This window comes from Sycon ciliatum, chromosome 1, assembly GCF_964019385.1.
Source record: "Sycon ciliatum chromosome 1, ocSycCili1.1, whole genome shotgun sequence".
NCBI classification, from domain to species: domain Eukaryota; kingdom Metazoa; phylum Porifera; class Calcarea; order Leucosolenida; family Sycettidae; genus Sycon; species Sycon ciliatum.
The window spans coordinates 71,202,733-71,226,014 of NC_088643.1; the positions used below are offsets into that span (position 1 = coordinate 71,202,733).

The window sequence follows — 23,282 nt, forward strand, 5'->3', positions numbered from 1 at the left end:
TTTTGACGAACATGTTGAACAGCTGATTCTGGGCATTTGACTGATTTGAAAACTTGCGCGAAGTCAGGTGATTGGTCCACAAATCCAAACCTCGAGCATGCGCATATGCTTTCACTAACATTCTCATCTTCGAAAAATGGCGTCGCATATGTGGCAGCCAATTGTTCTCGTCGTGGCCTTGTGCCTATGCACAGGGTTTGCAGAAGCCGACCGTAGGACATTAGTGCTTGTGGACGACCTAAATGTAACGTATACCCATTCTATTTTCTTCAATTCACTTAGAGGTGAGCATTGTGGGAGCAATTTCAAATTGAATTCTGAAATTTGTGCATACAATGCACAATGTTACTGATGACGTGTCAGTATAATGTCTGAGAATGAATGTGGATACCGAATTGGAAAGGACATATCGCACCCCATTGTATATTTATCGCATGCAGATCGAGGATTTGAGCTCGAATTCCTTCCTGCTGATAGTCCTGGCTTGTCACTCGCAAGATATGGAGAGTTTCTCTACGAGAACTTGATCATTTTCTCACCTGCAGTCACAGGTAATTGTTTTCATTATTTCTAGATCCTGAGTATGGGTGCTGTTTCATCATTTGGAACAGCATACTGTACGTGTTAGTGTCATGTACAACATTGTATACTACTAGTGTGTGTTGCCAGCCAGAATGAGGAAAATGAGCTGGACCCCACTATTTTTAAATCGAATACTATTTGTACAAAATCACCCATCGTTGAGTACAAGTATGAGAGTAATAATTGTTTCAACTGTCTACCATTGTGTGCACTTAGAACTAATAATATTGTGAATCCGGTCCGAATATGTACAGTACGCTGCTTGATTGCACTAATCCGTAATAATCGGGATCCTATTCTGACGCTGTTGCTGTTCTCAGCCATGTAGTATAATGGAAGTGGCATTGTAATCTAGTGCCTGGTTTCCCATCATGGGCAATGTCAGCATACTGATAAGTTTCTCGTGTTGTACCCCGTATACGAGTATCCATAATCCAGTGAAGCTGCATGGTGCTTTCCTCCGCGCCAGTGTATTTTGTCATTGGACATTGTTGACGTAATGCCTGGTTGGACAGTTGTGGACCAAACTGTTTTAGATGTTCATTTTTTGTGAGTGTGATGGAAACAGGAAACATCAATATATTTTTTCTGTTGATTGCGGATATTCCCGGAACAAATTGTACAGAGTTTGGTGGTAGCGTTGATATCAGTGCCATCACCAACTTCATCGACAATGGTGGCAATGTGCTCGTTGCTGGTAGCCCATCCCTTGGTGAGTCACGCACGTTGAATGTTATTACCTTTTGTAAAAAATTGAAAATGTCTGCCGTTACTGTGCAACGCAGGCATAATAAACAGCACACTTCAGCTTACAGTGCAGGTGTCTTGGAGCAGAATTCTAATGCAGTCATTACTGTGTGATACTAGTAGACATGGGTGAAACTTTCCTTGCATGCTATGGCATAGCTGTTGAAATTAACGTTCAGTTCATGATCTTGGACTGGACACCAGCATGAATAGTTGCTTGGATGTCTTTCGTCGTTGTAGTTGCACGTGCCCTGCCATGAGGTCATTTTGTGCACCTACTCTGCCGCTCTGATCTTCTCTAATCGCTCCATGTACATACGTTAAATTACATTTCTATCGCAATCTTCATCATGGCTCATCACACCCCATATGTATTCTTGGAGATAACAATCCTAGATAGAAGGGTAAAGAAAACCTCTTTTCCGAGGCAATATATACGGAGACTCCCTCGATTTAGGCTAAGGCCTGTGGAGAATCCATATATACAAATACAAATATGCCATCTGGGTGTTGTGTGACTGTTACCGGTATATGGTGTGGTGGTAGTGACTATGTCTGCATGTATGTATTGTATTCGCAGACGATCCACTCCGGAACCTTGCTACCGAGTGCGGTCTCGAGTTTGATGAGGAGAACACAAATGTGATTGATCATGTCAACTTTGACTCTGCTGACACCGGACGGGTATGTACTTTGCCGTGGCCATTTTATTCATGTTGCTTTCCATCTCCCTACCAGACAGTAGCACATCTCCTGGCGAATCTTTTTGTGTAGGTGTTCATCTCTACTTGAACTACGTTACAGTTTGAGTTACTGCATGTGGTGTCTGTTTGACGACATCGGTCTTCGTTTCGTGTGCTGCGTGTCTGTTTGTATTTAGCATACACGTGTCCTGGTGCCTTCCAAGAACATTGTTGACAGCTCTCTGATCGCTGGAAAGCGCAGTGACAAGCCCCTTCTGTACCAGGGAATCGGGTAAGTGTTGATGAATGGCTTCTTATGATGTGCACTGTTGCTGCAATAGTGTTTGATGCACATGCATACACATCTGTTGACACAATGTCAACTAAATGGAGCAAGTTATTGTAGCTGCCAGTTTCATGCCAAATAGTGAACATTATTATAACAAAGGATTTGTCTTCAGTGTCATACCGTATGTCAGCGCCTTTAAAGCCATGGCCTTATATTCGAAACACCGCTGCTTTCCTAGATATTTTAGATGCAAAATGACTCACCCACTACGCCATGCCATAAAAGTCAAAGTCCACACAGAAATTTCAATCTAAATCTACTTGTTCACCCTTGCTGCTGGGCTGTAAGTTTGTTAGCATAGCACTTATTCCTTCATTTTTGCAAAATATACTTCAAATGTCGTTTCATTTATGAAGCCCATGGCTTTATAACTGAGACTGGCTTTATAATCGAATATACCGCCATGGCTTTAAAGGTGCGGACATACAGTATGTGTATCTATTTGGTAGTGGCCGGTGCATTATCCCTTTTCCTAGGCTTTGCCCGGGGACGGAGTACACTGAATGTCACATGGTGTTAGCAGTGCCAGCGGAGCCATAATCCACTGTACTTGTTCTGTTTGTGTTCCTTTAAGCATGGTACTTGACCCAGACAACAGCCTCATCACATCCATCGTTACTGGCAGCTCAACCACATACTCACATGATGCTTCCGAGTCCATCACTGAGGTAAATCTTAAATTGGCTGCCGCTCGTTATCAGTGTCTTGCGATCTTTGTCAGCCCTAGCTGTAAACCACCGTCTGCTGTTTCTTCGCCTCTTTATGATAGTATCAAAGTGTAAATAAGCTCCCAAGAGTGGGTAACTTTGCATATGGAGTCTCCGATGGCAGAAACTTACATCACGTGTTTCAAGCACATTTCGTGCTACGTACAGTGTAGGCCTACATGTGCACAGTTTGGATATCTGCCATGGTCATGCTCGCGTTAGCTGAGTGTCAGGGATTGCTATTTTTACTACACCACTGCTGCTAGAAACAGCCTGGGAACATACAGCGTGAACACTGTACCACATGCTGTGCGTTTTTGCGAGTTGCACACTAATAATAATAACAGCTCGCATGTACCCCATGGGGCTAACGCATCTGTCAGTAAAAGAGTTACTGATTAAAAACGAGAAATACATGACATACACACCTCCAATCTGTTATTGCAGGGAAAAACTACCTCGATTCCACCATGAGTTGCACACTCTTGTGAGCTTATTTGTTCTTGATAGAATGCTGTTATGATGTGGAGTAATCAGTGTTTATGATATGGGTGGCTGCAGTGTACTTCCCACTCAATGACTGCTAAAGGTTTTTTAATATATTAATGCTCGCACTGGTACTAAGACAGTATTCTATTTTTGCTGTTTGTTTTTGCCGCTGTAGTATCCCCATGCTGTAGGCAAGAGCACTGTCCTGGTTGCCGCCCTCCAGGGCTTCAACAACGCCCGTGTTGTATTCACAGGCTCCCTGGATATGTTCAGTGACGAGTTCCTGTCATCTCCAGTGCAGCAGGGTATTGCCGGTGGCCGTCAGTTTGAGAGTGCTGCCAATGCCGAGTTCATCAACTCGTTGTCCAAGTGGGTGTTCAAGGAGAATGGTGTACTGCGTTACTCCAATGTCCAGCACCACCATGTGGGTGAATCCAGCCCTGCCACATACTACACCGTCTCCGACAACGTGGTAAGCTGATGCTTGTGTACTGCTCCTTACGTCTGGTTTGTTCTGCACATTTTACATACGGTGTCTACACGCAGAGAGCAGGAACAACCTTGGAACGAATTTACCCGTAACTTTTCTCCTTGAAGGACCTTCTCAGTCCTCGCTAGTGGGTGAATTGCTGAAAGGCGTGTCCTGCATGTACTATTGAAATCTGGCGGATTTTCAAACTTAGTAGTAACTCCATTTTTTTTAGTCAAAAGAAAGGACAAAAGTCATAACTCGTAACATTTTGTCCTTTCTTTTTATCCATAACTCCATTTCCTGCGCCTTTTCCAATATCAAATGCGGCAAACAAGAGTTTGACGGGTTGGACAACGCAGAATGTACAGCTTTTACTATATTTATTTTGGATGAATGGACTGTAAACTAAGATTGATGGCCGCATGTGACGGCCACGAAAAGAAGCGGCAAGCCATTTTCTTTGAGATTTGACTGCAGGCAGGGGTCTGGATAAGAAAGGTTTCATTGCAGTCATCATGGCCTGTGCCTATTTTAATGTTGTGCTGTCATGTAGGAGTACAGCATCCGCATTGAGGAGCTCGTCAACGGTCAGTGGCAGCCATTCCGTGCCAGCGGTGTTCAGCTGGAGTTCCAGTGCATCGACCCCTTCATCCGTGCCCCGCTGAAGGGAAACAAAGGTGAGCGATAGACATGCTGCTTGGTTTTTCACTGCTTTGCATGATACAGGTCAGGCCTCGCTATAACATAAACGTCACTATAACGTACAAAATGCGAATGTACCTGCCGAAACATCATCACTTCTGTCCAAAAAATCGCTATACAGTAGCATAATTTTCGCTATTACACACGTGACACTCTTACGCAGTGTTCGCTTGGTTCCACGCGCACAGAGACCTCAGTATAACACAAAAAGCCGTGCAGTTGAGCATCTTTCCGGTCAGAATGACTTTCTTTTCTTGAAATTTCTGCGCACGGCTACATACCCTTGCTTGCATTCAACACACATACTGGCATTCAAGCAATTCTTCCAACAGTCAACACTACAGACGTGTGGACTTGGTGCATAATGTGTACTTCGAAGTAGTGTTTTCAACACATGCGGTAGATACTTTAGAACATACAGTGTACATGACGCACTTCCTGAGTAAGTGAGTTGATCAGATTGGATCATCAGTGCTACAGTTGTAATCGTAAGCAAAGAGCGTCATTTTGACATACATGTTGCATATTGGTGGGCCCAACTCGCTATAACATTCTTTCGGTAGAGGTGTTCGTTTTCTACTCAAAGGCGTAGATTCTACTTTCCTCTACCGGCTCTACCAGAAAGCCGGTAGAAGTTGGTAGAGCTACGGGGTTTCCAGCAAAATCAAGGAATTGAACACAACTCCGTACAGAAGAGAAACATTTCATGTACATATCGTGAAAAACTACTAAATCCGGTAGAGTAACTCGACTCTACTCTACCAGGTAGCTACAAACGAACGCAGCCTAATATGCATCGTATTGTACGTTGGAGAGGTGGGGGATGCAAAGGATTTGGTCGTTTTATTTCAGTGGGGTGTCTACAGTCGTATCGCAAACATCAGTTGACCGCACAAGTTTGTTTTTGCAAAAATATATCCGCGTGGGCAAGGGAACCGTAAGATCTGACTTTTTTACCCTCTTGCCACCATGTGAGCCAGCACAAGCGAAAACCCAGATAATGGACTTGGAGGGCGGTTTTGAGATTTCAATACGAGAGCTTTCAGAATTTCATGCAGAAACCAATAAAAAAAACCAGACTCAAAAATCTCAAGAAACACCATAGATACAGTCATTTGTCTGCACCTATGTCCTTGCCAAACATACGGAAAATGATGTTCAAGCGCAAACAATCCAGCGGTGTTGAACGAATAATTGATGGCCCAAACAAAGCTGTTCCAATGAAGCAGATGGAGAGTATTATCAAATCAAGTGAAAATACTGTACATATAGGTAACATGATATTGAGTCTTCTAAACATCATAGCATCAAGAGACTCTTTAGAGTACATGAGGGCATCTACGCAAATAGGCGTAATCAAGAGCAATGTTGCGCAAGTGTGTAACTGAGCAATGGCACAAGTATGTACACGAAAATAGAAACGAATGTGAAATGATCAAAGTGCCATGTCAGGCTGGTCGGCGAGGATGTTGTCTCACTCTGCAGATGCAGTAGGTGGCGGGCAAACGTCATCTTGAAACTCTGATAGAACATGCTCGCGAATGTGAGAAAAGAGGTACTGCTGCCTCTCTGCAGTCAGTCCTGCAGGACTGAGGACTTTCGGCAGACCAGCACGAAGCAAATCTTCTGCAGGCACTTTCAGCAAGGCAAGCCTCTGCTCAGCAGCATGAACATTCTCTTTGCAATACACTACACCAGGCTCAACACTGGAAAAGCGCATGTAGTGAAGCTTGGAAATGCCGACCAAGGGCTTAAAGAACTGCATAAAGAACTTATCCCACTCACGCCACTCCAGATTGGAGCCAGGAATAAGCTGCGCCTGATTGCATACAGCACTACCATTCACTACATCAGCTAACTGGACCATGCTATAGATATCATTGCGCCTATAGCTGCGTTTCAGCAAACCTAAGCAGCCATCGACCAAACATCTGGTGTGGCCTGTGATCATGAAATGCAGCTCAATACACTTATGCAAGCCAGACATACAGCGCCATGCAAGGTAGGAAACAACAGTTTTATTCTTGTTCTGGCCACAGCAATTATCTGCAGAGAGGATACACTGTTCTTCGCCATAACCATGGTCTGCGAAGAAATGGTGGAGGAGACTTACAACACTGTTGGGGCCATGGCTCTTGGAGCCATTTGTGCCGATGGTGTCCGTCTCGTCAATCAAGTAGTTCACTTGGTGCGGAACAGCTTCGTTGTTCACCCCAAACACCTGCACTTTCCTTGGAACTTTAAAGTAGAGAGGACCTACTTGTCGCCACTCCTGAGGTATGCTGACGTTTTGCGCAAAATCGAATGTATAATGCGTTTTGAACGTGGCTTGCGAGCATGGAGCACATGGTGGCGCACACTGGGCACTGGCTTGTAGCTGTTCGGCAGCAGAGATAGTAGCTCCACGATAGTAGTCTCTCTCATGTTGTGCTGCTGCAATGTGGTCTTGCAGTGCTGAACAGGCGGCCACCTTATCCTGCTCAGTCAAAGCTGACATGACCCGACGGCGTAGTTTCTCGCACAGATCACACACGTCAGTCCGTGGAGACATAAATTTCAAATGCGGCGTACATTGGTGCCAGATGCTACGGAAGGAAGATTCTCCCATGACACGAATGCCAGCCGAGTTCCCTGCAGTAACATACAGTTTGTGCACAGCCTTGTATGTCTGGCTTGCAGGCAAAAACACGGGAGGAATGCCATCTCGACCATGTAGTGGTGCAGGGTGTGGGATGCCATAGTGTTCGCCGTGAGACTTTATGAAAGTAACCGCATATTTGACTTCCTCAAACGTGAAAGCGTTTGATGGTCGTCGACCAGCATTGCCGTGTCGCCGCGCCGTTGCACCGTTGCTTTCCACGTGCTTACACAAACTCCACAGTTTATCTTTCTTGATGTTAAAGATGTAGCGGAACGCACCGGCACACACTCGCTTGCTCTGGAAAGCGTACTTGAAAGCTGAGCGTTTACGCTTTTTCTGGTGGACAGTGAGCTTGTCTCCACAATGCATAGCCTCCAGCACACCACTCAGCAGTAAATCAAAATCAGGTCGCTCCAGCTCTGCCATGTTCAGCCGATTCTGATCAACATCTTCAATAGAAAATAGTGACAAACAATTTTTTGAACATCCACATTTTGCAAAACTGTGGCTGCAGTTGCAGCATGTTGGGGAACGTCCATACCAGCATTTAGGTCCTCAAATACATCGTCAGTATCGCTTGCCTCTTCTTCTCCATCGCCGTCGTCGGTGCTGCTCAGTTCATCATACCGATGGGCAGCAATATCGATGTCGAGCTCCTTGTCGAGGAAATGGCTGTCACTACTGTCATCATCGTCGTCAGATTCCTCCAAAACATTTTGGACAGGTGGCCCGTCAAGAGCAACTGAGCGTACAAATTCTTCCTCGTCTTCAAGGAGCAGAGCAGCGAGGGCATCGTCCACGGTGAACGTAGCTCGTCTGCTCATGCTGCCAAAGAATCATCGACTAACTTCAAAGGCCTAACTATTTTCAAATTTCAGAGCGAAGAGTGCAAGCACGATCCTCCAGAGTAAAATCGACTTCAGTCAAGCGACCGAAACTCAGCCGTCCCTTGACGGATTTCCTTCAAATAAACAGCACAAGAAAGCTGAGGAACTCAGCTGCGCGATGGTCCGCGCCATAGAACACTACGTCACATACTTGTGACGTAGCAAAGCATTGAACACGCGACACGCTTCGCTGAATGGGGATTTCCCGTATTCAAACTTCTCAAGCCGTTTTCTCAGTTCATGACGTAGCTCCGTTATCCGGTTTTTCGCTTGCGCTGGCTCATGTGTTCTTTCTACAGATGGTGTATTCTCCACCAAGATTCAGCTTCCTGACCAGTATGGAGTTTTCAAGTTCTTGGTTGACTTCCGCAGCCTCGGCTACACTTTCCTTGTCAGCTCCACCCAGGTAAGCACTTTTTTTTTTGCCTTTTTGTTCATGCAGTGCCTATTTTTCTCTTGTCTTTTGGCCAGCTCTCGCATTTTCTGCGTACAGTTGAACTGTTGCCTTGGATATTTGCACCTGACACGGCATCCACCGTTTGGCAAATCCTAACTAATCTTGCTGTCTGTGCATAACTAATTTATGGTGTTGGCTGTCACACTTGTTTGGTCCTGTTGTTGGTTGACAGCATGTTGGTCCTGCCGTGCATTTTTGCCATTAGACACCCTTAGCAAAAAAACGTTATGTTGTAACGGTATTACCGTAAGGGGGAAAATACCGTGATTTGGGCTCGACCTTAGCAAGATGCACGCTATTTTTAGTACGCTGTTGCCACGAGAATAGCTGTTACTTCGCGCGGTACAACCATTTATGTCACCATATACGCGATACAAGGTGAAATGCATACGGACTATGCAATATTTGGCCAAAAAATGTACCGTTGGTCACAACGATAAATCAGCCCCCATAACGTTTTTACGCTGCAGCTTCAACGCTATTTGGGTGATCAAGGTACGAGTACCGTCAAAAATAGTGTTGCCGTTTTTTGCTGTGTCTATTATGACTGTTTTCTAACTCCTTCTTGATTTTTTCGTGCCTGCATCTTGTTTCAGATCACTGTGCGACCACTCACCCATCTGATGTACGAAAGGTTTATAATGTGTGCGTATCCTTACTACGCTAGCTGCTTCTCCATGATGGTCGGTCTGGTGATCTTCTCTGCAGTCTATCTTTTCCATCGTGAACCCAAGAGCAAAGCAGAGTGAAATAATTGCCAGTGCAACATTCTCAAATGATCTTTTTTCTAAGCTAGTTCTTTCGCTGTCTTCAAGGATTATCAGACAGTGCAAGATCCTCCATATGTTATGTTTTATTGATTTCATGGTAATAGGTGTGTATGCACATAACTAACCAACCTTGTAAATGTAGACGGACTAAATGAAGTTCCTCCGTGCTTGACCGCTCGCATGTGTTTGTGTATGTGGTAGTACGAGTATGTGTGCATGCACCTGCACACTTTGCACATACTCTTGCTTCAGGAGTGCGCGTTGTTGCGTTACTGAGCCATGCCGGTGAAATCGGATGCAGCAGTACACAAACTCCCAGAGTGTGTAGCTGCCAGTGGATAGTGGTCATGACTCGTTTTCATGGTGTATCTGCAAACTTTGTAGCTATAATACAACAAGATATGAGGCTGACCTGTTGGGTTGCGTCACTGTGTCCGTCAACTGTAGGTCGATCAATAAGTTATGCAAACTAGAACTAGCTTGCATTGTCTTGTACCGTAGTTGGGGGTGTGGGCTCTTTCAGTCTTTGGCTTCATGTCATGTTTTATGATGTGAGTGAAGAAGTTTACCTTTTAGCAAGAGTACTCCTATAGTTCTATTGTTGCATAAGACATCAGGACTTTGCTTCTTGCCTCTGATAACAAGAGTGTCTACATGATTGTATTCATGCATGACTTCATAGGAACTCTTCGTATCAGTCCTGGTCAGCAGACATTTGGTCTGCATAATTTCATGCTACTCAAGTGCGAGCTCCGGCATTAGGAACAAACACTTTCTTCACCAATTTATACCGTCGAAGTTGCAACATCTTCATTCGTTCAATTAGATGAATTATTATTTTAGAGAATAGCATTCAGTGCAGGGAGTCGTCAAATATTTGACGACTCCCTGATTCAGTGGATTCTTGCATCTCACATGCACACACAGGTACATAATAATAATTATTATTATTATCTTTTCCCGTTTGTCTCTTTCCCTCAAACCAGTTAATTATTATTATAATAATTTATATGACATGTACAGGTGCATGCACAAGCCACATCATGGTACTAGTACATTATACTGCATGTGTTCAGCAAAAGGACAACCGGTATACCAATGAATGGCTACTCTGTATTCTTGGTACCGTCATAGCAGGAAATAAAATTTAAAGCTGAGTAAAAGGACCGAAGAAGCGAAGGTCTTTTTACTGTCCCCCGTGAACTCTGCGGCTGAAAACATTAAATTCTGCGCTGATTCTGGGGCAATTCTGCAACGGAAATGAGCGTAAAAACAGATTGAATTTCCGCAACCCCACCGAAGTTTGTTGCCCCTATAAATTCTGAACCCAAATTATGAGAAATACTGGTCCAAAAATTGAAAGCTCCAAAATGTACCGTGCAAGTTGATTGTGAAAGTCACAAGCAGGTTGGTTTGGCTGTGAAACACTCCAGAAAAGCAGTTTTCTCTTTTCTGCAATATTCCGCGGGATTTTCTGAATTCTGCGGACACTACCGGATTCTGCGGAAATTCTGCAATTCGCAGAATCGCGGAATTCACGGGGGACAGTTTTTAATACGAGGTTATATGGCCCGATGTGTCGGGGGGCTGTGTGCTCTTGATGTAACACAATCATATCAGGCAACTCCTTGCATGATCTAAAACTTATGTGTCTGTATGTACAAGTCGTACAGACGTGTTACTTGCATGTTGCAAGAGCAGCCCCCCCCCCCCCTCCTGTTTGCAAGTTGTATTTCAATGATCCAGATCGAGATACATGTATGAGCAGATTTCCTTCAAGAGGCGTAAAATGCATATTTTACGTCTCGCTCTCCTTCTTTGAAGATTGTACCGTATAATCAGTGAGATGCAAGCAAACGTAGTAGTCGTGTTTTACTCCTCCCAGCCTGGAATTTTAATCTGATCTACAGTTCTCGCCAAAGAAATCCAACATCATGAATAAAATAGCGCTGAGCGCTACGCAGCCCTAGCATTAGAGGCACTTGTCTGGGCACTGTAACGCAGCGCTACTTTATTCATGAGGTTGGATTTCTTTGGCCAGCACCGTATGTTTGGTCTACCAATATTACAGAATACTAGTAGCTGAGACCATGCAGTGGTTGCTAGCGTTTCGGAGAATGTGATGTCGAACATAACATATCGGATTCCAAACACAATAGCATTTTTAAAAAAAATACATACCTCCGTATTCAAATTACTAGTATCGGGATTCCTTCAACCTGTGATAGTGTTTACAAGGGAGAACGGTGTGCACCTGACTGCAGAAGATATGCTGCAAGTTCCCAAAATATACCACAGCAAACCTGTGTCCGTTTTCCCTGACCTCTGAGACTGTTTCATGCCACATATACAGAGTCAGGCATTGGCAGAAGCTGGTGGAGTCCACAGTTCATAACTTTTGAACTTGAAATGAGATGGGAATGCAGAGAGAGAGAGAGAAACTTTTGAACTTGAAATGAGATGGGAATGCAGAGAGAGAGAGAGAGAAAGAGAGAGAGTGTGTGTGGGGGGGGGGGGGGGGGGGGGAGGGGAGAGCAGTAATTTGCACCGTCCACACTCAGACATAATGATCCAGGAGCTGTCATCGGTTCACAAACACTGAAATAATGCTATTCAAGAGCTGTACATCCATCAACAATTGGAAAAGGTTTCGTTAGGGTTCAAAATGATGACTTGGAATGGCGATAATACTATGAAAAACGTATTCACATGGGTGATGATATACAAGCAGTAGCCTGTACACTACAAGCGTAGTCTGAACAAAGTGCAGATGAGCACGCACATGCTCAACTCACTGCATTAAATTGGACAAGGTTCTAGTATATACAGGATCAGTACAGCATGATAAATATTATTATGTACACTCAAAGGTTAAAAAAAAAAAGGTGCTACAGTTACTTGCTCGTGGCTGGTGAGACATCCTTCGCGGTTTGCTTGTTCAGTTTCTTGTACCAGAATTCCGAGCTGCCTCGGTGTGAGCGCCAATTTCGCAAGCTAATGTGCACCACTGAATAACCAAGGGTAGACAGCATGAAGAAGCGTGAGGATGGTCGGGGCCTGATAGTCGTTGGTAGCATGGTATCATCAACAACGTCCACTACGACCGCTGCGTTGTTAACCTTCAGGCTGTGCCGTCCACCCACCCATTCGAGATTCAACGAGTCTGGTACGACCAGAGCATCCAGATGTAGGCCATGCTCAGAATGTGCACTGGGAAGGACCGTGAACGGATCATTCTTCAGCGTCGTCGTCAAACTTCTGATGCACTCCTGCTTGCGATATGACAGGTCGCAGCAGCTTGCACGCAGCCGGGTGAGGCACTCTTCCTCAGCACGCGACTCGAGGACAGTGCCGTTCTGCAGCAGGGAGCAGAATGACTTGAACTCAACCAGACGTTCAAGAGTGGTCAAGGGCATGGAGCGCACTGCTCCGATGGTTACGCACTGTTTGACAAGCGGAGCAAGGGAATCTGCTCCTAGTCGATAGTGAGTACACACCCAGGCCAAAGTGACAACATCACATATCGATGCTATCCAGTCGTCTAAGTTGCAGTGTTCATCAGCTCGTAATGAGAGACTTGATGGTCTGCTCTCTGCATCCACGAGGCAGTAATACACGGCGCCAACAAACTCAGGCACAGGTGTATTATGCTTGACGAGCAAGGCGGCTAAGTCCGCCACAACGCGACAACCCTTACGGGTAGCACAAAGGCTAGATACCTCAGATGTTGCATACAGCGCACACTCCTTGAGCCAATTGCCGACAAAGTGGTGCATGTGTTCGAACACCCGCACAAAGTCGGCCAGGAGATCCGGGTTAAGGGAGGATGGAGAGAAGTGCACATCCTTACTAACCGACATCAGATGCTCGGTGATACGGTGTAATGCTTCTGCATCCAGCTGTGCTAGGGCACATACACCGGTGAGAATTGAAGACATGTGATGTGCGGTGGTCTCTTTGGTCTCAAGCAGCATGTTCAATGCACTCTCGACCACTGACGGCGACACAACAGAGTTGGTTCTATGAACAAAGTCAATGACGCCTACAGCACATGGAATGCAGTTGATTAGCTGCTTGCCTTGCTGCCACAGGCAAGTCACTACAAGCAAAGCCAATTTATCCGGTGATACGTTGTCCAGTTTCGACGCCATGGCTTCCACTGACAGCAGATCCATGAATCGCCGCTTGCTGATACTAACATGTTTGAAGTTGTGGCCCAGCTCATCGAGCACACCGTTGGACAGTGAATTAAGACAAGCTAGTGCATGCAAACCCATCACAACAGGGTCGCCGCTCAAGAAAGGCAGCCGCGCCTCTATACACTTGGCCAACGAAACCTTTAACGCCGGCGTGTGCTGTACCTCTGTGAGCTGGCAGAGGACTGGGAAGCTGAGATCACTGAGACGGTTCTGAAGCAAGGTGCAGCACAGCATAGCAAGATCGCTGTCTGGTCCCAGAGCCCGCATGGATGACAAACACTGCAAGACCAGCACCAACGACGCCGGTCGCAAGCTGGGAGCTGAGCGCACCAGATCGGAACACAGCTGCTGGAAAAGCTTGGCTCGTGGACCCAATATCGATGACTCGGGACAGACGCTGAGCAATTTCAGCAGACGAAGCTGGTTATTAGCATCATACTGGGACTGGACACAGTGATGGATGGCATGGTGTGCCAGGACAGATATATCCAGTGGTCCAAATTTTCCTGCTACGGTGGTTGCACTCTCCAGGAAAAACACAAATTCATCACTAAGTAGCTTCGCTTTTTCATCCAATTGAACTTGATCAAATAAAGGCTGCAAACAGGTGAAATCGTATACATAGTCTTCGGAGCATCTTGATGCCAACGTTCCACACAGGGAAATCAGCTCACTTAAATTAAGAGTAAATTTCTTGACCAGACATTGCACTAGAACATCCAACGTTCCGCAAGGAACAGATTTAGCAGCTTCTAATAGCTCAGCTGCTGAATGCGAGCTGATCAGCTTTTCAACACGCTCGCAAATCGGGGCGCCCAGGACGAAGAATACATCTCTCTCCTCTATGTGATTATCTACCACGCCACGTACTAACGAATTAATTTCAGATACTGAAGATGAAACCAGCACCTGCTGCTTGATTTGATTCCATAAAATCAACTGTTTCGAAGGAGGTGAGGAAATCTGTCGAAGACTTACGAAAGCAGTTCTCAGTACACCTTTACGAAGACCTATGCTGATCATTATTTCACCTTCATGCTACATCAAACTGGTAGAAGGTCATTTCACCCACACCAGCACGACCTCCACTTCAAAGTCGAGGAGACGCTGAAACATATTCAAAATAAATTGATCAATTCGGCCTCCTTGAAAATTAAAATAATTTACAAAAATCACAAGATCGAGAAGCATGCAGCTGAAAAAACCAACGGCCTGATCGATCGCGATCCTGCATTTTTGGTACAAACCCGGCACGTGCCCCATTATATCGGCGCGCACTCGTACTTGGGCACGACTAGCTACTGCCTACTGGCCTGGGCCCGGGCGCGCGCTTGACATGTTTACAGTAGGGAGTCGTAAAATACCAGGTATTTTACGACTCTTTACAGCACGGCAGCAGATATCGCGACCTACAAAGTACAATACTCATAATTATTATAAATAGTGCCTACTGTAGCTGCATCCAACCAAGAAGTTGCCAAGAGTACAATCATGTACTCTTGATCCTACTAACTAGTATTACAACTTAATTTATAGTACAAAAAACCTGGTTTATGCGACCACCCCACGGTGCAAGCAAAGTCGGTCGTTAAAGCCAGGTGGTCTTTAGAACCAGGTCCCACCGTGTCTGTGTAGAACTGTCGGTGCATGGAAAACGGTCGTTAAGAGCAGGTGGTCGCTACTACCCAGAGGTCGCTTACCCCAGCTTTTACTGGTTGAAGAAATAATTAGTTCTGGGCAGGGAGTAGTAAAATACTCCCTGGTTCTGGGCAATGCAACTGAGTCTAAACCAGGGTCCAGGGAGTAGTAAAATACTCACAACACGTACCACACAAAGTCATACTGATGCCTGGCACTTGGCTCTTTTTCCCTACCACGCGGGACCACTTTCTTTCACCTCCAGCTCCACACATACTGATGGCACTTGGGTCTTTCTCTCTACCAGGGGACCAACCATGGTCAAAGCTCTGGTAGTACGTTCCAGAACCTGACCGTGGTTGGTCCTCCCCCCCCCCCCCCGGGTAGGGAAAAAGACCCACGTGCCATCAGTATGTGTGGCACGTGTTGTGAGCTGCTATGCCTTTGGAGTGAAAAACTTTGTCAGCGCCGTCTAGGTTCGGCCTGGTCCCTTGTCTCAGTGGTTAGAGCGTTGCTCATGACAAGCAAGGTCCCGCCCGGGTTTGAGTCCTGGTCGGTCTGGTATTTTTTTTCTCTTTTCACTTTCAGGCAGTTCATTTCCCCTGACTGTTCACCTTGGATTAGTAACACCACCAACACTTTTTGAATAGGGTGTGTGTGTGTGTGTGTGTGTGTGTGTGTGTGTGTGTGTGTGACCAAGTGGGGTACCAGTATCCGAATACATCCCACATGTACACCCACACCCCGATGAGATTCCATGTACAGTCAGTATCGCCTATAGCGTTGGTGTTTGATTTTGAGCATTTTATCACTATAAGCGATATATCACTATGACCGATACTGCATGCAATGTATGCGAGTGGGGTGTCAAACGACTCAGGGCGCCGTGCACATACGCACTGCATAGCTGGCTACAGCTCATGTCACACAAAATCAGCATTTCCTCACGATGGAGGCATATTTGGCAACTTGTACAAGCAGAACTCACCAAACAACACTGGACAAGTTAGTTCTTCACGAAGAAGTAACACCCTGTTCTCCTCTGACACCACTTGATTTTACATCAATCACTATAATCGATGCAAAAATAATGTAATAAAGGTCTTTTGAAATAAGAATTTGATCACTATAGGCGATACATTACTATAGACGATTATTACTATACGCGATAACTGTGTATACTAAGTTATGGCAAATGAAAATGAATTTGAGAAATTGATCACTATATCCGGTATATTACTATAGCCGCCAACCTTATAGGCGATACGTACTGTACCGGTATGTGAAGTTGGACACGGTCAGCCATGCGATGGCTCGTCAGTGAGAGTTCTCTTCATAGTATACTGGTGGCCCTAGCTTGGGGTTCCTAGCAGGAGCATCGGAGCACACGTGTGTGTGTGTGCGCGTGTGTGTGTTCTTCTCAGTTTTGGATCATGGTGACAGTGGATCAACAAGACGAGATAGACACTCCCCTAACAAGTCCATTTGTTAGGGGAGTGCACGATCAATGGACCAACCTATTTTTCGGGGCAAATTTTAATCAAGTGATTTTGCTTTTAGAACTCTGATAAGGCCCTTGGCAGGGACGTTACTGATTGGTCGTCTCCCAGACTACGAGACCAACCTTGTTCAAAAGTTATTTTGTGTGGCAGATTATAGAAAAAAATGCTCAAGTAAAGGGGAAGTAGTACTGAGTATGGTCTAGAATCAAAATGTCACTATTCATAGTCAATCAGGGTGCTGCGTCGAATGGTCTTGGTCCAAGGAAGCTGAGATGTTCCCCAGCTTCCTCCTTTATCCCCAATCAAACTCGCCTCTTCCACCGAAACTGGGTGACTGCGCCCTGCTACTGTCGTGGACATGGAAATCCGGTCGCACGTCTAGCGGCCCCAGGGCGCTGGCCATGCAGCCGTGGATAAGTGGTACACACATGCATTTATGCGCTGCAGCGCGCTGGTCGCATCGGATCAACATGTGCACTGCATGCAGCGTTCTGTACGCGCTCAGGGCGCCGGCCCCGGTCAATCGGCTGGATTTCCATGTCCGCTACAGTAGATGGGGATTTATATACAAAATGCCACTGAAACGCTATTTTTGTTCTTATAAAAGCACGGATGAACGAGATTGGCCCATATGTTGTAGCATTTTGGACGCTGAGTCGACTGGTTTTGGTCCGAGAAGGCTGCGATGCAGCGTTCAGCCCTTACTCCCAACCGAACACGATCAAGTTAGCAGTCACGCGCTGATGCATACACCAGTCACCTGATCACCGTGCTTGCAGGCTACAAATTTCTCACCAAGGCTCAACTCGAGTGACAGGAAAGCACGCTAACAGAACCACCTGGCTTTCAACCTAGGCAACTGGCATAGTTGCAGAAATAGCAAGCAGATGGTATTTGCGTGAGGGTGATACCTGCACGGCAACGTACAATGTAGTTGGTCACCTGGCCAGGTTTAACCTGTACGTACCGGGACTACTCAACCAACCAACGCACTAACATTAGTCACAGATCAGATCACATTTAGTGTAAGCACTGAGCCAATCAAGAGGCACCGCACTAGAAAGACATCTGGACAGTGGCGCTCGTAAACACCGTAGTGAATAAGCAAGCACTCACATTAAAAAGCTAGTTCTCTGCCGTGTATTTAAAAGAAATACTTCGCCCTGGTAGTGAATTGTCTACAAAAGTAAACGAAGCGTGCAGCTTTCAAAGTAAAGCATGGAGTTGCCGACACTAGGTTATAGAGAGAAGGGTTAAGACATGGAGGAACAAGACAATTATGAAGGAAAGACACGGCTGGCTCATACCTTGAAGACATGCGGCCAAATCTGTAAAGCAGCATCGCCGCCTGTCAATAAGAACTGTTTCACACAACCGGCGCTCTGTTGCTATTGGTAATCCTACACATGACAAGGGTTGACGAGTGTGAAGTTGGCTATTGCGATTTGTCCTTGGGCTGCTTGCGCTTGACGATCAGCGGACCCACATTATCTCCGGTCTCCTTGTTGTGTGTGTTATGCGAGCCGTCGCAGAGGGGGAATTTCTTGGAGCGCCAGCACCTGCAATACACTGTTTTGTCATCAAGATCTTCGATATCTACAGAAGTTGCAACTTTGTCCTTCTCCTTGTCAATTGACAGGTTCACTGCTGGAACGGGCTTATCGGATTCTTCTCTTGCCCCACCTCTTCCGATCTCCAGGAGATTGGCAAGGAAGAGGTACACCAGCAGAACGCAGAAACCAATGACAGGCAGCAACTGAATCCACTCGTTGCCAGACAGGTCAGCAAAGCCAGCAACTGTGGAAGGAATGGGCAACGCCTTCAGGTATGCCGGCAGCTGAGTCTGAAAGAAAAACTTCACCGCTTCCATGGCTAAGGCTTCAAGATACGAGGAAGAAAGCAAGGCTCAGCAAAAAGACAAACAATTGTCTTTCAAGAGTAGCTTGGCAGTTTTATTTTGCTAGGATTTATGAAGACCGCTCTGACTTGCTTTTGAAAAAATGCGTCACCACTCTCACCTTGACGACGCATTGTGTCACGTGCATCAGGGAGAAGTCGGATTTCACTTGCCTCAGCTCAGAGCTCAGCTGCAGTCATAATGACTTATGTAAACCAGTACGTACTGTTCAATGATTACGGTATAATAGTTTATAATTAATTTAATTATTATTACCGTAGTCTCTATCTCCGAGTTTTGGAATTGCATACATCTGATCATGTCATGATGATTGTACTGACTGTATAGTCACATACTACAAGGCTGTACTGTATCAGCAAGGTCCGTCACTGAATGTACTCTTGATATCAGTTTACTAGTAACTTTACTTACATCAAGAGTCCCAATCACGTGGCGGCAATTGGGGATTATGGACTCTTGCTTACACGTACATGACTACATGTACACGTACATTGTACCGGCCCACCTTACTTTTGTATTATTTTGTATTTGTGTTTATGGATTCTCCACAGGCCTTAGCCTAAATCGAGGGAGTCTCCGTACTTGGGGCCAGCTCCGGCCAGCCCAGTCCGGTTTGGATCAGTAATGAATATGATACTGCCGATTGAACTGAGCTTATCTGGCTATGATTCGCGGCAACGCCTGACTGTATAATGTACATGTAAGTAAACCAGCAGCACAACTACAATGTATTTGTTGCAGTGGAACCGGCTTGGCAACCGCTTGAATACCCGGAAGACTCAGTGTTGTGATAATGTCACGGGTACCGTAGGCTAATCTCCGGTAAGTACACTCGGCACCGTCACAACTCACAATACAAGTGCAGTGCATGGAGTCATTGCACCACATTGCATGCATTTAGCCTTTGGGGAATCTTTTTAAAAACTCACGGTAAGCTTGAGACTCAGCCTTAGACCGGCTGAGTTTTCAGCATCCGTAGGAACGCCACCACCCTGCAATGATCTCAATAAGGCGAATCCTAGTTTACTGAGAAAACAATAACAACCAGTCAACACTGAGTGGCCGAAAAAGCTACTATAAACAGTACATGATCACTGTATACAGTGTACACTTTGTGTGTGAATCATGTTGCGAGGCCGCTGACCGTATGGTGAGCTATAGATAATGGATGTCGTATGATCTCCGGCGGCATGCTTGATGGGTTAGTGGTTTGGTTCAGGGCCGTGCCACTCGATCTTGTCGGGCCAGGCTGGCCATCGGGCAGGATCTTCAATGATTTTGAAAAGTTGACCCATCCACTGGTTCATGTACTGTGGTCTACATTTTGTAGGGTTGATAAATTATAATCACGCTGTCCCTGGTTGGAATCAAGTAAGCCAGTTCGTCAAAGTAACGTTAGTTCCAGTCAAGTCTGTCAGTTTGATTAGACCACCTGAAATGCCCGTGCTACTCAGTGCCCCCTGGTCGTGTTGAATGTGTGAAATTCAGATAGCTTCATTTTTTTAATGCCCGAATGCACATACATGTACATGTATCCGAGGCCGTAAAATGTATACAATCATCATCCACAATTATTATACATGTGCACATAATGATGTCATATTTTCATCTGGCCGAATCATGGTTTGAACTTGTAGATACCCTAGACAGGTTAGACCAAGTGACACAGCACCAGGGTTCTAGCCAAAGGGGGGTAGGGGGGGGGGGGGGCGCAGCGCCCCCTACTCCGTTTGCGCCCCCCCCCCCCCTGTGAAAAGTGCCGCCCCCCTACTCATTTTCCGATTTTTGTGTTTTTCACGCCATTCAACGAAAATACAGTCGATAGTCACTACTACTAGTACTAGAGGGTTCATAAAGGCACATTTGTGAGGGGTGAAGTCGGGGGCTCACCCTGTATGTTGCATTTTGCATGGCAAGACAATTTTGGACAATGGAAAAAATGGGTCATGGGGTAACTTTTTCCCATGCCCGCCCCCTACTATATTGACCTGGCTAGAACCCTGAGCACATTGTTAAACAATGTGTAGAAAGTCAGTGTGCTTGCTAATTTTTTCTTCTGACCCACACCAGTCAACAGTCACCGTGCTGGGGAGGCCAGTAGGTGACCACTAGCAGCCATATGCAAAGAGATCATCAAGAAAGAGAAAGAGAGCCAGCATCCCGATCTGTGTGTTATGCAGTCACATGGTTGTCAAGCAATAATCATCAAGCCAGATGTAGTTGATCTACGTGGGAAGCAAGGCCTTGCTCAACAATTTCATAGTTTACCGTGAGGGCAATGTGGACACAAAGTGGGGAGAAGTCATTCAATGTGTTGCTTTCTTGGGCCAGCGTGCAAGAAAGCTGTTTATACTTATAATAGAAAAGTGACTCAGTTCTGTGAAGTTTTCAAGCGTGCAAACTGAACGCCGGCAGGGACTGGCAAATCCGAGCGGCTAGGATCATGCTGAATCTTGGCCAGGCTGGCTGCCGATTGGAGAAGTATGTTCAAGTATGTGAGCAGCCGTATGCACCTTTGTGGAAGGCTTGTGTCTGGTATGGCCTCGTGATGAAACGGCGTTGCTCACTGTCAAACTGCCACCATAATGTCATCACCCGAGTTAGTGCCTCAAGTCAGATACCATTTGCTGAATTGTGTGCCAGCGTCATTCATTCCGAGGACCTGGAATAACTTATTTTGTAGGAGATTTATTGAGCTGATGATAATGAACTGGTGTACCAGTCCGTGTGTTACAGAAGTCCTTTGCTCTCGCGGCATAGGCGTATGAGGTCAGTCTTGGTCTGCTGGCACGTGTTGCCACAATAGCGGCCAATGTCCGTTTTGCTCGATGCGTAGCGCATGAACTGCAGTGTGTCCGAGTTATAGGACTCGCGGACCTGCAAGGCTTGCTCGAGTCGAACCTTCTGCTTGGCCGTATCTTCGCGGAACTGGATTGCCTCTCTGGTCTGTAGAATCTGATCCATTGCCCGGCGGTTGTGTAGCGGAAGTGCAGACCTCTTATGGCGGTTCTTGTAGCGATAGTTGTGAAGATACTGTGTGGCGCTCTGCAGAAGAAGAGGCAGGGGAAAGGAATTGATTGCACCTACCATATACGTATGTCTGCAAGTATCTAGCTTGGTCCATGCAACATCACCCCCTGACTATTCACACAGAGACCATTTTGTACTACAAGACAGGTTACACTGACTGAGAGTACACCAAGAGACTGAAGAGAGCCATTTCATTTTATAGTTGTCTAGGATTCTGAACGCGGCATGCATCCTTGATCCAACCACATCCAATCCACACAATACTGTCTTACAGTGGACGACACGAGGGTATAATATGATTTTGAGGCACGTGAATGGATGTTCCCACCAATGCTGGCCAGTACTAGGGGCACAGTTTCCGGAATTCATGATTCCATACTGCAGTGCAACTCGTACACCTGGATCAGCCTGAACAACGTCTTCCTTACCATGGGGTAGCTAGCAGCAGTTTCAGGTCCCGTCATTATTACAGCATACATGCACACCCTCCACTTTGTTACACACATAATTTATTTATACTGACGATGAGGCCGGAATGTATATTTGAATGTGGTGCATTGGATTGTATCAATCCATGGAAAAGCCTGTGTGCAAACTGCAAACTGCACAATGGCTCCCTTTCCTGAGACTGTTATGTGCCTTTAGAACCGGTACCAGTTGATTGCTAACAGGCCATGTGTAAGACCAATAGAATACATGAATGGATTAAAAAAAAATGTAAGTCACGTGTCCTCAGAACCGAAAGATTCCCAAACTGAGACCACTATACAAGGGCAGAATGCCTTCATCCAAAGCTAACAATGCGGCATGGGACTACTGCCATTAGCACATGACTTACACGCTTGTTCAGGAGCCAAGCGTTGGAGCGACTTCCAGGGTGCTGTGGTGCCGGTCCAGACGGCTCTGGATTGCGAAGGTCAATGCTTCCACGTGGCTTTGAGCCTGGATCTCGTTTGGTGAGAACTGAATGATTACACGAGATTGACAAAGCGAGTTGGGAGGCGGAAATCAGAAGCAGTTGATATGATATTGGTGCTAGGTAAATACGGTAGTCGAATCCTTCTATTGAAAATAGCAGCCCATAGAAAACTTGACAGGATCCCTTCAGTACTGTCGGGCGCCGAAGAACTGGGGGGTCAGCCTCCTAGCCTAGACCGTTCTTATTTCCATGTATTACAGCCTATGGGCAGTTGAGTCACCGTGTGTACATTGGTATGCTGTGCTTGACGAAATTCTAGCCTGGCCGTCCTTCGGCGCTCCGTTCTTCGGCGCCCGACAGTACTGTATCCATGGCGATGGACCGGAGTACTAACACTGTACAGCACTAACTGCCACGTGGGCACCCCCTCAAAACCAAGATGGTGTCGAGTTCTGGTCCGGGAAATTCGCCCCCGGAGGCTTGGGTTTTGCATCCTGAGCACAATGGCCCTTGATGCCCTGAACTTGTCCATTTTTTCTCAGGTCGATGTACATGTAATCTAAAGCAGTCTACAATGCCAAACCCAAGCC

The 23,282-nt window shown here is 46.0% G+C and overlaps 3 protein-coding genes across 3 annotated transcripts in view; 1 reads left to right on the forward strand and 2 right to left on the reverse strand.

Annotated features, from left to right (window-relative positions):
• The first annotated feature begins 119 nt into the window (after nucleotides 1-119).
• Nucleotides 120-9,653, forward strand: LOC135805247 (dolichyl-diphosphooligosaccharide--protein glycosyltransferase 48 kDa subunit-like). The gene is made up of 10 exons (XM_065319260.1): nucleotides 120-284; nucleotides 441-551; nucleotides 1,208-1,294; nucleotides 1,910-2,013; nucleotides 2,210-2,304; nucleotides 2,936-3,029; nucleotides 3,733-4,029; nucleotides 4,583-4,706; nucleotides 8,559-8,665; nucleotides 9,313-9,653. Exons 1-10 carry the CDS (start codon nucleotides 137-139, stop codon nucleotides 9,463-9,465), a joined length of 1,320 nt encoding a protein of 439 aa, XP_065175332.1. The 5' UTR covers nucleotides 120-136; the 3' UTR covers nucleotides 9,466-9,653.
• Nucleotides 9,654-18,260: 8,607 nt separating this feature from the next.
• LOC135806705 (CDGSH iron-sulfur domain-containing protein 2-like) lies at nucleotides 18,261-18,695 on the reverse strand. Its single transcript, XM_065320936.1, has one exon. It carries the CDS (start codon nucleotides 18,693-18,695, stop codon nucleotides 18,261-18,263), a length of 435 nt encoding a protein of 144 aa, XP_065177008.1.
• A 2,133-nt stretch (nucleotides 18,696-20,828) lies between these two features.
• Nucleotides 20,829-23,282, reverse strand: part of LOC135805248 (uncharacterized) — an 8,360-nt gene continuing 5,906 nt past the window's right edge. The window contains exons 3-4 of the mRNA XM_065319261.1: nucleotides 22,612-22,736; nucleotides 20,829-21,788 (exon numbers count right to left, since the gene is read on the reverse strand). Of these exons, the coding sequence (XP_065175333.1) occupies nucleotides 21,474-21,788; nucleotides 22,612-22,736 (440 nt within the window). The 3' untranslated portion in view covers nucleotides 20,829-21,473. The remainder of the gene's footprint in view (nucleotides 21,789-22,611; nucleotides 22,737-23,282) is intronic.

Excerpts from the sequence above, each read along its gene's own strand:
- LOC135805247 (XM_065319260.1), top strand. The coding sequence starts at position 137 with ATGGCGTCGCATATGTGGCAGCCAATTGTTCTCGTCGTGGCCTTGTGC. Across the intron at positions 4,030-4,582 it reads ACACCGTCTCCGACAACGTG|GAGTACAGCATCCGCATTGA; the intron begins GTAAGCTGATGC and ends GCTGTCATGTAG. Across the intron at positions 8,666-9,312 it reads TCCTTGTCAGCTCCACCCAG|ATCACTGTGCGACCACTCAC; the intron begins GTAAGCACTTTT and ends ATCTTGTTTCAG.
- LOC135806705 (XM_065320936.1), bottom strand. The coding sequence starts at position 18,695 with ATGGAAGCGGTGAAGTTTTTCTTTCAGACTCAGCTGCCGGCATACCTG.